Source organism: Oryctolagus cuniculus, chromosome 7 (assembly GCF_964237555.1).
Source record: "Oryctolagus cuniculus chromosome 7, mOryCun1.1, whole genome shotgun sequence".
Taxonomy (NCBI): Eukaryota; Metazoa; Chordata; class Mammalia; order Lagomorpha; family Leporidae; genus Oryctolagus; species Oryctolagus cuniculus.
Genome location: NC_091438.1, coordinates 148,917,556 through 148,931,442, shown reverse-complemented (window position 1 = coordinate 148,931,442; position 13,887 = coordinate 148,917,556). Strand labels below are relative to the sequence as shown.

General features: G+C 58.5%; 1 protein-coding gene across 1 annotated transcript; it reads right to left on the bottom strand.

Annotated features, from left to right (window-relative positions):
- Positions 1-4,744: 4,744 nt before the first annotated feature.
- On the bottom strand, positions 4,745-10,587 carry LOC100339326 (chymotrypsin-like elastase family member 3B). The gene is made up of 8 exons (XM_051858211.2): positions 10,548-10,587; positions 9,256-9,341; positions 8,084-8,181; positions 7,826-7,954; positions 6,424-6,560; positions 6,081-6,223; positions 5,353-5,505; positions 4,745-4,821 (listed from the first exon to the last, which is right to left on the bottom strand). Exons 1-8 carry the CDS (start codon positions 10,585-10,587, stop codon positions 4,789-4,791), a joined length of 819 nt encoding a protein of 272 aa, XP_051714171.2. The 3' UTR covers positions 4,745-4,788.
- Positions 10,588-13,887: the final 3,300 nt, after the last annotated feature.

Below are 13,887 nucleotides of genomic sequence, written 5' to 3'. Positions count from 1 at the left end.
CCGGCTTGCAGCACAGCGGGGTAAGCTGCCAGGTGCAGTTCTGGCATCGTATATGGCTCTGGTTTGTATCCTGGCTTCTCCAATTCTGCTTCAGCTCCCTGCTAATGGTCTTGGGAAAGTAGCAGAAGATGGCCAAGGTCCCTGAGCCCTGCACCCACAGGAGAGACCTGGAAGAAGCTCCGGGCTCTTGGCTTCATCCTGGCCCAGCCCCAGCCCAGTTGATGGCCATTTGGAGGAGTAAACCAGCAATGGAAGATCTCTCTCTCTCTCTCTCTCTCTCTCTCTCTCTCTCTCTCTGCGTGTGTGTCTCCCCTTCTCTTGCTGTAACTCTGCCTTTCAAATAAATAAAATAAAATCTTTGAAAGGGTGAGAGAGATACTCCAGGACGCGTTCTCTGGTGACGGCTCCAGAGCTGATGTCCTTGGGGCAGGGGAGAGGGGCCGTGTGCCCACACTGCCTCTGCTGGGCTGTGACCTCCTAGATGAGCGCCTCCTGCTGGTTCAGTGCCAGGACTGCCTGCCCTGATCCTGCCTCTATGTAAGAGAAAAGCCTGCTCCCGTCCCCTCCTCACTCCTAAACCCGCGCTCCCACGCTCAGCCTTGGTTTCTCTCTCTGTACAGTGAGAGGGTCTCACAGTCCAGGGGCACCACCACCTCTCGGGGTTTGAGAAGACTCAGCTACTCCCGGGCTGGGGATGGCACTTTGGGTCCCAGAGCAGCTCCAATTCTCAGGTTTCATTTCGACATTTGTGTGTAAGAGCAGTCAAGGAAAAATTCAAGTGTTGTGCACTGCTCCCCCACCATTTCCCCTCCGGCCTTTTTTAAAAGATTCATTTAATTATCTGAAAGGGGAGGGGGAAGAGAGAGAGAGAGAGAGACAGACAGACAGACAGAGGTCTTCCATCCACTGATGCACTCTCCAAATGGTCACAGCCAGGATCCTGGGACTCCATCCCCGGCTCCCATGTGTGTGCAGGAGCCCAAGCACTTGGGTCATCTGCTGCTTTCCTGGGGCTGAATAGCAATGGAGCAGCCAGGACTAAAACTGGCTCTCATGTTGCAGGTCAAAATGGCAGGCAGGGGCCGGTGCTATGGCACAGTGGGTTAACGCCTTGGCCTGAAGCGCAGGCATCCCATATGGGCGCTGGGTTCTAGTCCCGGCTGCTCCTCTTCTGATCCAGCTAGGCTATGGCCTGGGAAAGCAGTGGAAGATGGCCCAGGTCCTTGGGCCCCTACATCTATGTGGGAGACCAGTACGAAGCTCCTGACTCCTGGCTTCAGATCAGCACAGCTCCAGCCATTTTGGCCAATTGGGGAGTGAACCATTGGATGGAAGACCTCTCTCTCTCTCTCTCTCTCTCTCTCTCTCTCTGCCTCTCCCTTCTCTGTGTAACTCTGACTTTTAAATAAATCTTTAATAAAAAAGAAATTGCAGGCAGTAATTTAACCCGCTGTGTCATTGTAACCATAGAAAGGTTTGTTCCCTTTCCATCTTTTCATATTGTAACCAACAAAAAGCAGCCAACAGCATCGCTGGTGCCAATTCTCAGAACATATCCCTGCCTTTACGAGACACTGGGCTACACCTGCAGCTGTGCTTCAAACACCTGCCTCAACAGGTGTGTGATCCCGCATAGCTGCCATAATAAATTCTTTTATTCTGCTTCCTCCTTCATTTTTCCACCACAGGCTTCCCACTCAGGTCCGAGGAGAATTGCCTGCTCTGCTCAATATCCTCTTACAGCAATCTTTATACTTAAAGGTGATCAAGGCACCTGTTCATTTTGTGTCTTTTATTTGAAAGGCAGAGCAAGTGCGAGAGAGAAACACAGAGACAGATCTTCCATCTGCTCTCTCACCTCCCAGGTGACTGCCACAGGCAAGGCAGGGACAGACCAAAGCCAGAGCCAAAGCCGGGGACTCGTCCAAGTCTTCCCGGGTGAGGTAGGGACCCAAGTCTTGGAGCCATAACCTGCTGCCTCCCCCATGTGCACCAGCAGGAAGCTGGCATAGGAAGTGGAGCGGGGCCTTGAGTGCAGGCCCTCTGACAACATGGCGGGCGTGCATTCTAAGTGGCATCTTAACGACCGTGCAGAACACCCGGCTCCTCCATGGAGGCCAGGTAGAGCAGCCGAGGGCCTTCTGTGTCCTGCCACCATGTCCCCAGAACACGTGAGGGAGTCAGTGAAGAACAGAGAAGTCTTGATGACACCCAGGTGATGAAGGCCGCCAGGCACACAGCTGTGGTTCACCAACATCAGGGGTTTTTTAAAAATATTTATTTTATTTCTTTGAATGACAGATTTATGGAAGAGGTAGAGCTATAGAGAGAAGTAGATTGGTCATCATCTGCTGATTCACTCCCCAAATGACCGCAACAGCAGGAGCTGAGCATATCTGAAGCCAGGAGCCTCCATCAGGTCTCCCACGCAGGTGCAGGGTCCCTAGGACTTGGGCCATCTTCCACTGCTTTCCCAGGCCACAGCAGAGAGCTGGATCGGAAGTGGAGCAGCCAGGGCTCGAACTGGTATGGGATGCAGGTGCTGCAGGCTGTGGCCTTAAACCGCTGCACCACAGTGCCGGCCCCCAACGTCAGGTTTATTAACTTGACTCAGGAAGGAGGACAGCGCTCAAGGAAAGGTGTGGAGTGAAACCAGAGGGAAATGATTCTCACAGGACTGGGGGGAGGACGGTACTTGGGAGACCCTGAAACGAAGCGGCACTGACAGACTCAGAGCTCACACAGCTGTGGAGAAGGTTACCACCAGGCTAGGATGAGAACCGGACCCCTTGCTCTGTTTTCCTGGACAGAGCAAAGGCCCGCTAAGGACCAATGGCTGCAGTCAGGATCTCCAGGCTGCTTCTCGGCATCAGATCCGGCCCTGACTCACTGGAGCCGAGTGGGATGCTCGGTCCCTGGTCCTGAGTCGTCGGAGAGCAAAGTCTCTGTCGGTCTCTGACTTAGAGAGCAAGACTCTCCGTACTGTGTCTCTGGTGTGCACTAGCGAAAGGTGTGGAAAATGCACTTTTAATATAAGATTTATGTATTTATTTATCAGAAAGGCAGAGAGACAGAGAGAGGGAGACAGAGACAGCGAGAAACTTCCGCCCACTGGCTCGCACCCCTACATGAGCACAACAGCCAGCTCTGGGCCAGGCCAGAGCCAGGATCCAGGAACTCGCCCCCGGGCTTTCACAGCATGGCCGGGACTGAAGTACTTGGGCAGCATCCACCCCCTTCCCAGGTGTATCACAGGGAAGAGGGGGCCTGCTGTGGCTGAGCTGCTAAAGCCGCCGCCAGCGGTGCTGGCATCCCATATGGGCATGGTTTGAGTCCTGGCTGCTCCACTTCCAATCCAGCTCTCTGCTGTGGCCTGGGAAAGCAGTAGAAGATGGCCCAAGTCCTTAGGCCCCTCCACTTGTGTGGGAGACATGGTTCCTGGCTTCGGGTTGGCCCAGCTCCAGCTGTTGCAGCCATCTGGGGAGAGAACCAGCGGATGCAAGACCTGCCTTCCTCTCTCTCTGCCTCTGCCTCTCTGTAACTCTGCCTTTCAAACACTAGATAAAGAAATCTTTAAAAAAAGGAGGCATCAGGAGCTGAAGCAGCTTCAGATCACAGTGTCCACCATGGGATGTGTGCGTTGTAGCAACAGAGAAGGAGATTTCCCATCCTCCAGTCACTCCAGGTGGCTGCACTGATCAGCGCTGGGCCAGGTTAAACGCATGAGCCTGGACCTCCGGCCTGGTCGCCCACCTGGGTGGGAGGGGCCAAGCACCTGGGCTTCTTCCCCTCTTTGCCCAGGCCTTCAAAGGGCGCAGGAGAGGAAGCCGCGGACCAGGACTGGAAGTGGTGCTCCTACCTGGCGGGCCTGTGCAGCAGCCACGGACTTCACAGCTGCACCCAACACTGGACTCAGAAGTTCAACTGTTAATTGCAGGAACATCAGAGCACACCGGTATCATCAGTGATTGACACATGTCCTTGCTGGGCCAGGATTTACTCTGGGGAGTTCAGGAGGAACAGGAGCTACAGGGACTGGGCTGTGTGTGTTTCTGCAGCATGCACAGCAGAGGGCGCCCTGACCTCCAGGACTGCTTGGTGGGCTCCGCCTGTGTGCAGCCCTGCACCTGTGTCCCTGTACCTGTGTGTGGCTCCTCGCCCAGCATTCAGGGTCTCCCTGGTTGTCCCTCTCCCCTTGGACCGCCAATCCCCAGCCTGTCATGGGCAGGCAGCCGGTCAGTGTTCACGGAAGTCCTGCGCCCTGCTCACTTCTCTCCAAGTGATGAACACTTCAGAGCAGGACCCACGTGCCCCTCTCTCTCAGCACCCCTCTCTGCTAAAAGGAAGGAATGATACTGAGTGAATGACCACGGCCCTCCTCCTCGGCAGCCAGTGGAAGTGGGCACCGCGATCCTCCCCACGGTCCCGTGAGCCTCCCGCGAGTGTGGCAGGTCAGCTGCTCTGTGGTCGACACCTGCATCGGAAACCTTTGCTTTGTAGGATTCTAACCTGGGTGCTCAATGGCTCTCAGGCTCCCTGGGATAGAGTCCACTTCCACAATGAAAGTGCTGGGTGCAAACCCCAGTCCCAGGCACCCCAAGGGGTCTCTTCACCCCATCACGACTCCTTCTCCCAGGGCCAGTGCAGTCCTGGTCCTCCCAGGAGAGGGGTTCTGGTCTCCTCTGTAAATCAGCTCTGATTTAGGAACCGGCCGGGGGAAAGTCACTGATGGACACAGATCCACTCGGGACTTGAGAGAGCTCTTTATTCTTTACACAGGACGTGGGGTCAGCACGGGCAATTGAGGCTGCTACAAATGGTCTGAAAAGACAGGGAGGGGACAGAACAGTGGAGTGAGGGTGACAGGTTCTGGAGTCACTGGAACTGGGGCAGCTCCCAGCCCCCACTCACTCTCTGTGTGGCCCTGGGGGAGTGACTTGCCCTCTCTAATGGGAGTGGTGATCCCAGCACTTATCCTGTGGGGTCCTGATTAAACCATAACCAAGGCTGCAGCCCAGTCCTGGTGCTCATCTACCCAGTCTATACGGTGCTCACTGCGGTCGCCATGGACAACACTGACCCTCTCTGACCAGCTGTCCCCAGATGACACTAAGGGGCTCAGCTTCCCCTGGCCCTCCCAGCCTTTACCATTATTGTCATTTCCCGTCTCCCCCAGCAGGGGGCCACACAAGCAGAGCTCATCCCCCTGCCCTCTACAATGTCCCCAAGGCCCCACCCCCAATGCCCTACTGGGACCCTGCAGCCCCTCCCAGGATCTGCCCCTCCTCCCTGTGCCCAGCCCCTCTCAGGACAGCCCCCACCCTGCGGCCCTAAGAGGTACAGTGTTCTCACCTCAAAAATCCAGGGAATGAAGGCCGACACTCGGGTGAACACTGTGGGCTTCTGGAGGGTGTTGCATCCGCGGGAGGAGACAAAGCTGGCCACGCCATAGACTTTCCAAATTCCTTTTCCTATGCGGCAGACGAGGGGTCCCCCAGAGTCACCCTGCAGCAGTCAGAGGGGGCGGGGCTGAGCCGCGTCTGAGGGTCAGGAGTTGATCCTGAACTTGGGGACTGCAAACCACACCCTCAGTGTTGACCTCTGAGCCTCAGGGGCTCCTCTGAGCCGGGAGCAGGGTCTGTCCCACAGGAGCTGCTGGGATGAGCTGGGACAGAGCTGACCTCAGCCCCACACCTGCAGAGAGGAAGCCCCGGGAGACGCCGGCTCCCACTGCCGGTGGCGCAGTCACTCATGGACGTGATGCTCACGCGCGCCTCTGACACAGGGGCTCAGGGTCCCTTCAGAACACAGAGTGGGTGACTTGGGAGGTCCTGGTGCCAGTGCCCCATGCTGAGCGGTCACGGTCGCCAGAGCACCAGGAGGGAGGGCAGCTGCCCCAGGTCAGGTCAGCCGGGGTCGGGGCCAGGGTCAGGGCTGTCTGCACAGCGTTGAATTACCCCACGTCCTGCCTGCCCAGGGGCCTGACTGGAGGCAGCAGGAAAGACCCCTCCCCCACCTCCATGGAGACAGAAGAGGGACCCCTGGACCCTGCCCACCATGGACGGTGCAAGGGGACTCACGTTGCAGGCAGAGCTGTCCCCGCCGCCGGCGCACACCATGGTCTCCTTCACAGAGGAGCCCCACCAGTCCTTCTGGGAGCAGTGTGCGTAGTCCACCACGGGCAGCAGTGCCTGCTGGAGCTTGTTGGCCGTTTGCCCACCGGCTACGGGGACAGAGAGCAGAGAGGGGGTGCCTGGGTTAGGGCAGGGCCCCCAGGGCGGGGCATTGAGGCACCCAGCTCTCCTGCACAGGTGGGGACATCCCTCCCTCCACTACCACCATCCTCGAGCTCCGTGCCCCTCTGCACCCCTGGCCTTGGCCCCCAGCCCTGTCTTTCTGCCACTGTCCCCTGTCAGCACGTACTGATGAGACGACCCCAGCCGGTGACGTAGCATTCTGTGTCATGGGGCAGGATGTAGTCGCGGGGAGGGAGACAGGCGGGCTGGACTTCGGGTGTCACCTCAGCACTCTGCGACAGCTTGAGGAGGGCGATGTCATTGCTGTGGGAGGGAGGAGTCACAGGGAGCCTGGTCCTCAGAGCACAGACTCCTCCCCGGCCTGTGCTCCAGGTGTTCAGCTCTGGGGGCCCCAGCTGTGCCTTTGTGCCCCAGATCCCTGCGATGGTACAGCAGCCATCAGAGCACCCTGAACCCTTAGGCCCCCACCAGCCCTTGGCCTCCATCATTTTCCCTGTGTGCACCTGCGGTCCTCACACGGCAGGGGCACCTAACACCCTGGAGTCTTATGAGGCACTGCTCGGGTGGGCACACTGGGTAAGACTACGTCCCCATACAGTGCCTGGGTTCAGGTCCCATTCTAGCTTCCTGCTCATGTGCCCCTTGGAACGTAGGTGATGTTCAAGTCCCTGGATTCCTGCCTCTCATGGGGAGACCCAGGTAGAGTTCTAGGATCCTGACGTGGGCCCGGCCCAGGGCTGGCTCCTGCACACATTGCTGCCTTGCTAATAAATAAGTACAAAAGGCTTAAACCCAACCATGTGTCCCGAAGCTTTCTGTGGTCTGTCTGAGGCCTGAGGTCTGACCCTCTAACAGGGTCCCAGGGGAAGCTCGTGCCACTGCCCCTCAGACCACACCTTGGGCACCACGGCTCTGCTGCTGTCACTCGGGACATTTCACCTGGGTCTCCCTGGTCTCCCTATGTCCCCAGGAGCCCCGCCAGGACAGGCCGTGGTCCCCATCACAGTGGCCCCTCCCTCCTGCACTGGTCCCCAGGGTTCTGCCCCCTCCTGTGCTCCTCTCACAGAAGAGGCTGAGCCACCCGGACACACGGCTGAGCACACAAGTGAGGCTGAGCGGGGCCTCCCCACCCGTCACCACCACTAGGAAGCCCTGCTGCAGGTCACCCTCTCACCCAGGGGAAACTGAAGCCCAGGCAGGGCCGTGACACCCAGGCCACTCAGGGAGTGACTGCCAGAGCCTGACTCTCCACCCAGTGCTCCTCCTTCATCCGAAAGGCCGGGACCCAGCTGTTCCGGATGGACCTGTGCTGACCACAGGAATCCTTGGACTTGCGGAAGGTGCCCGAGGGTTCCTGGGCTCCAGAGCCACAGAGCCCAGCAGCTGTGGGGGCTTCCTGCCTCTCCCTGGCCCTGCTGTCCCCTCTGCAGGGAGGGAGGTTGGTGCTGAAGGTCTCAGTGTGTGGGGGCTGGCCCTGGGTTGCTACCCTCCCCATTGTCCCTGGGAGTCCCTGGCGGTCACAGAGGCAGGAGCACAGGAGCCCGGGCCCCGGCTGGGAGCTCACTCACCCGCAGCTGAGACAGCTGGAGTTCCATTGTGGGTGCACGTAGGTAGCAGCAACACTGATGACCTGCTCGGGTCCCTCCGTCACTGTCCGGTCGTGCTCGCCCAGCACCACCCTGTATTTCCGGGAGCTCCTGGCAGGGGAAGGAGGTCATCTGAGCATGGCTGCCTGCCTGTCCCAGCCACCTGCTGGCCTGGGTGGCCTGGGTCCCTCCGCACAGGGCAAAGACCAGGGCAGGCATGGGGACAGCAGGGAAACTCACGAGATGCAGTGGCCGGCAGTGAGAACCCAGTCACGGTCGATGAGGCTCCCGCCGCAGGTGAAGGACCAGCCCCCACTCACCTGGTACTGCAACAGGACCTGCGGTGGGAGAGAAACAGTCTAGGATTCCTAGCCCCACATTAGGATAGCTGTCTAGGGTGTGCACTGCACAACTCAAGGAGCCCCATTCACACTCGAAGCCCTCTGAGTTGGCAGTGCACAACCTGCACAGGGCTGGCCGTGATCCCACCCCTCTTCCACTGGGTCACTGGCTCTCCAGTCGCCCACCCCAGGGCCTGTGACCTCCGAGGACTCCAACGTCTGCCCTCTGGGGCCTCCCTGAGCCTCTGTTTCATGAGAGCCCCAAGACCCGCTGGCCTCTCTGACCCCCCCTTCTGCACCTCATCCCTGCAGGCCTCTCGGGTCCCCTGGGGCTCCACTCCCCCGAGTCCTCTCCTCCCGTCCCATCTTCTGCACAGGCAGGGTTTCCCGATCTCCCTGGAGAGCAGTTTGACAGCTATGGCCCCCGGCCCCGTGTGCCCATGGTCTGTGCTGGACGTAAGCGTTCAAGCACGCAGGCCGTTCGCGCACACATGGACGGTCTCTGGCTGCTTTCCTGCTGTGATGGCGGGGCTGAGTCCCTGCTGGAGAAACCACGTAGCCCACAAGGCTGCAGCACCCGCTCTCTGTCCCTCACAGAACACGCCTGCTGACCCTGCGCACGGAACCTTCTGGGCTATGGAGCGGTTCTCTGTCTCTGCTGTCCACAGTGGGAACCACTGGCCCCAGGTGGCTCTAGAACACTTGGAATGTGGCTGGCACTGAAGGACTGAAAGTGCATTATTTGATTTGATTAATTTGCTTTTGCATATCCCCGTGTGGCTATGGCAGCTCTGCTCCACAGCACAGCAAGCTCTGACAATCAGTGCCCAGCTCTGCCTGCCTGAATTCCTCTGCTCCTACACCAACCCCTTGAGAGAAGCCTTCCCTGGCCCCTGCAAACACCCTTGTGAGATTCGTAGATGGAACTGGAAAACAGCAGGTGAAGCCGACTGCCCAGCGCTCCCAGTCCTGGGCAGCTAAGAGGAGACAGGGAAGGGGGCCATGAGCCCAGGACTGGCGCCTGCAGTCAGCGCCCAGGGTGGGAGTCAGTACTGTTGGCGCTGCTCTCACCTGCCAGGGCCAGCTGTAGGGTTCTGCTTCCTCGCCGTTGACCACGCGGCTGGAGGGGTTGTAGAAAGGTAGGGCAGAGCCCGAGGCTGGAGAGGAGAGGAGGGGTGTCAGCGAGCCACGGGGCCCCAGCAGGAAGGAGGGCAGGCCCCACCCAGCTGTGCACAAACGGGCTGTGTGACCCCATGCAAGGCGCTTTCCCTCTCTGACCCTCAGTAGCCGCCTATGAACAGTGCGGTCTGGGGATTTTGTCACGAAACACGGTGCCTGGAGCCCCGTGAGGCCTCATGATGGTGGCTACGTCACAGCGCGTGTGAGCATTGTGTGCACACTGGTGCTGTGGTTTTGGGGCCCCGTGAAACGCCCTCATCAGAACTGTGTTGCCCGGGTTGCAGTTTGGCTCTGTGATCTGTGTCCACTCCAGTGCGGATCACCAGGGCCAGCAGTAGGACCAAGGACTTGCGTCCTGTGACCCTGTGGCTCCCAACTCAGCCCAGTGGGACCCTGGCTGTGGCAGGCATCTGGGGAGTGAACCGGAGGATAGGCGATATCTGTTGGACCGTCAGCCCCCTGCACTTTGGAAATAAAATGCTAAGTAGCATAAGCACAGTTTTGGTTTTTTAGTTTTAAGAATGAAGGTTTTGAAGTAAGACTTCCTGGGTTCAAAGCACAGCCCAGCCCCTGGTTGTAGGATGCACTACGTTTCTTCTCTGAGGGTCAGTTTCTCCATCTGTGAAATGGGAACAAGAATAGCACTGACCTCATGGAGCTGGATGAGAACTGCATGGGGTCATAGGAGACGAAGGACTTAGCATTCTGCCTGGCATCCAGTAAGCACTCGGTAAATGTTAACTATCATCATGGCTGTCAGTCAGGGGAGGCTGCTCAGAGGAGGTGGCCCTGAGCTGCAGTGTAACAAGGCAGAGAGGCCAGGAAAGGCTGGGCAGGGACGTGTGAGTGGGGGATTGCAGGGGTCAGCAGAGGTTTGGAAATGCCACCCCACCCAGTCTAAGCACAGAGCCAGGCTCTTCACCACCCAGCTGTGTTCACTGCCCCCACCAGGAACGCCCGCCCCAGCCCTGGGTGCTGCTCCCAGTCCTCCTGAGCTGCTCCATCTCCTGCTCTGCTCCCCCCTCCTCCCCAGCACCAAGCTAAAGCCCCCACTGCTGTGCCCCAGGTGTGAGCTGAGACCCTCCTGTGGAGCAGGGCCTGGGACCCCGGGACCAGGGTAGGGAGCAGATCTCAGGGCTCCTGGCCCAGGCAGCGCAGGGCACAGACGCGGGCTGGGTTCTTACCAAGGGCCACCAGCAGGAGAGCGCTCAGCAGCCGGAGCATCGTGGGTGTGGAGAGAGGACGAGCGACAGAGCCCGCGTTCTAATATAGGGCGAGGCAGGCAGGGGGCTGGACTGGGCCCCTTCCCAGCACAGCTGGTGGGACACCAGGTCTCTCCCATGTCCAAGGCCACAGTCCCCAGCCCTGCAGATGGAGGAATCACAGCCAGTGGGAGAACGCCCTGTTCCCCGCCCCATGTGTCCGCACAGGTGGCACTGGGGACCCAGTGATAACAGGGACCAGCATGGAAAGTTGGCATCAGCACGCGCCACTTCCTTCCCGAAAGGACTCAGGTGCTAGACCTCGCAGCCCCGGGCTCACGGCCGCTGTGCCGCCTCCGGCTCCGGGCCCTCGGGCACGGCTTCTCCTCATCTCAGCTTTCCCTCCCCCAGTGGGAGCAACGTTGTCTCCACCTCCTGATGAGACCTTGCTGAGCACCTGCTCTCCACGGGTCAGGCTCTGCTCTGGGGGCTGCAGCCGGCACCTACTGGGCCCCGACCTCCAGAAGTTGAGTCGAGTTGGGGAGTCCACAGCGAATCGATAGAAATTCCTGAACGCTGTGCCCGGCAGTAGGTCAGGTTCCACAGAGCAGACGAAGCAGCAGTGGCTGGCGGGAGTGGAGTGACTCACTCGGGGGAGGCAGGGACGGTGACACTGGACTGAGGGGCAGTGCGTGGCTGTGCACTCAAGGGAATGTGCACAGCGGTGAAGGTGCCACGTGCAACACCCCCGGCCCATCCGGGGGCGCCTGGGCCCGAGCCCGCTCTCTGTTCTGGGTCCAGCTCCCTGCTGGTGTGTGCCTTAGGAGACAGGACGCGAGAGACAGGAGACAGGTCCTGGGTCCTGGCTCAGTGCCAGCCGTTGTGAGTATTTCTTGCATGAACCAGTCAAGGGAAGCGCTCCTTCTCTCTCTGCCCCTCAAAATCAAACTAAAACTCTGAAGAAGATTTACGTGCACTTGCGTTCTGGTGTACACCGTGGGCGAAGCTGTGGCCTATGATGTCAGCAACCTGGATGAGTACTGATTTGAGCCCCAGCTGCTGTCTTCCAATCAAGTTCCCTGTTAATGCACCTGGCGAGGCAGCAGAAGGTGGTGTAAGTGCCTGGGTGCCTGCACCCCCATGGGAGACCAGGGTGGGTTTCCCGACTCTGGATTTCAGCCTGACCCAGCCTCAGCCATTGTGGCCATTTGGGGAATCAACCAGTGGGTGGAAGATCTCTCTCTCTCTACTTCTTTTTTTTTCCCTCTCTCTCCCTCTCTGACTCCTTCTCCCTCCCTCTCTTTTCTTCCTTTCAAACATATAAATAGATCTTTTTTTTATTTGAAATTCTGTGTTATACAGAGAGAGAAGGAGAGGCAGAGAGAGAGAGAGAGAGAGAGAGAAGTCTTCCATCTGCTGGTTCACTCCCCAGATGGCTGCAATGGCTGGAGCTGCACTGATCCAAAGCCAGGAGCCAGGAGCTTTTTCTAGGTCTCCCACGTGGGTGCAGGTGCCCAAGGACTCCACTGCCTTCCTCCACTGCCTTCCTAGGCCACAGCAGAGAGCTGGATTGGAAGTGGAGCTTCCGGGACTCAAACTGGCGCCCATATGGGATGGCGGTGCTGCATGTGGCAGCTTTGCCCGCTATGCCACAGCACCAGCCTCCTAAATAGTTCTTTTATAACCTTTTTATTTATTTATTTTTTACTTCAAAGGCAGAGTGACAGAGATGGAGAAATGCTCCATGGGCTGGGTCCCTCCAAAACTGGCTGCGTCACCCAGGGCTGGTCCAGGCGCTCACAGGGTTTATCGGCGGCAGCGCACTCGCCCCATGGACGCTGTGCTCTGCGGGATCTGCTTGGCAGGTGTTTTAGGAAGTGCCCTTGGGAACCCAAGTGCTCCCAGCAGCCACTGCACAGCGGCCTTCCTGGACCGTGGCGCTGCACCACAGTGCTGGCTCTCTTTTATCTATTTCAAAATATTCATTGAATAATTGTTAGCCACAGCTCCCCTAGGTGCTAGAGGACATTAGAAGTTTTTCCTCCCCCCTCCCCAGCTTCTTCACTGTACACACCATTAACCTTCATCTCGCCTCTCAACCCTTCCCAGCCTCTTGTGCCCAGTTCTCCACTCTGCTTCCATAAAATCAGCTATTCCGTATGAAGGGAGAATGTGCAGTTTGTCTGTGTGTGTCTGGCTTATTTCCCTTCACATCGTGACTTCCAGGGGCACCTGTGTGGCTGCACAGTGTAGCACACTCGGGCAGACTCTCCTGAAGGCCTGGGAGCACCCACAGGATGACGGCGGCCCAGGAGAGAGCACGGCAGTGCTGACTCAGCGCTTCACGTCTCTTGGCCTCCTCTCCTCAGCCCCAGGCCCCTTGCCCTCTCTGTGGTATCCGCCTCCAATCTGGGAGTCCAGACCCAAACCCACAGCGAAGGAGCAGCTGAGCCTGAGAAGCTGAGCAACCTGGGGCTGTTGACCAGAGAGACCAACCTTTCTGGTTCTTTCTGTACTCAGCTAAGTGGGTCCTGCCTCCCTTGATGCCCCCCGGGTTGGGGTGATCTCTTTCTCACTCTGTCCCTCTCTCTGTGTCTTCTGGATGTCAAAGAAATAAATAAGCAGATCTTAAAATGAAGGCAGCAGTGGCATGCAGTAGAAAGGGTCCTGGGCTGACTTTGGAGTTGCAGGTTCTGGTTTCATCTGTGCCTCTGAACAACTCTGCATCCCCGAGCAAGCCACAGCCCTGCACTGGGCCACACGGCCAGTCTCTAGCAGCTTTCCAAGTGCCAGAATTCAACTGAATCCTTTTCATTTCTTCAGCCCACACATGCACTGAGCATCCTTTAGGCCCTCTATTTTTGTGTCTGGTTTCCCCATCAGCAGCCCTGGAGGCCCTGGAGGGGAGGGGCTGTCGCCTCATCCCTGTCTCCCAGGACCCAGCACAGCCCTGGCACATCATGGGCCCAGTGAATGAAGCCCGAGGGATTGGGGGTCTGTAGTTGAGGGTCCTGCTCTGGAGTCTGGCATCGCCCCAGGACTGAAGGATCAGCGGCTCAGAGGCCTCCGCCTCCTGCCCCAGAGACCCCGTCCAAGCCTGGCCACAGCCCTGACCACTGACCACCAGGAGTAGACCCGAAGGCAGGAGGCCTCCCTGGACCTTGGCCCGGGGCCAGGCCTCTCCTAGATATTCACTGAGATCTTGGACCAAGAGGCTGAAGCCCACCCCTCTTGCCCAGTGAGACAGAGCTCAGCTGCCTAGCAACCAGGGCCTCCTCTGCCCCCTAAAAACACCAGGGACAGGTTCACAAGTGCCAAGCAA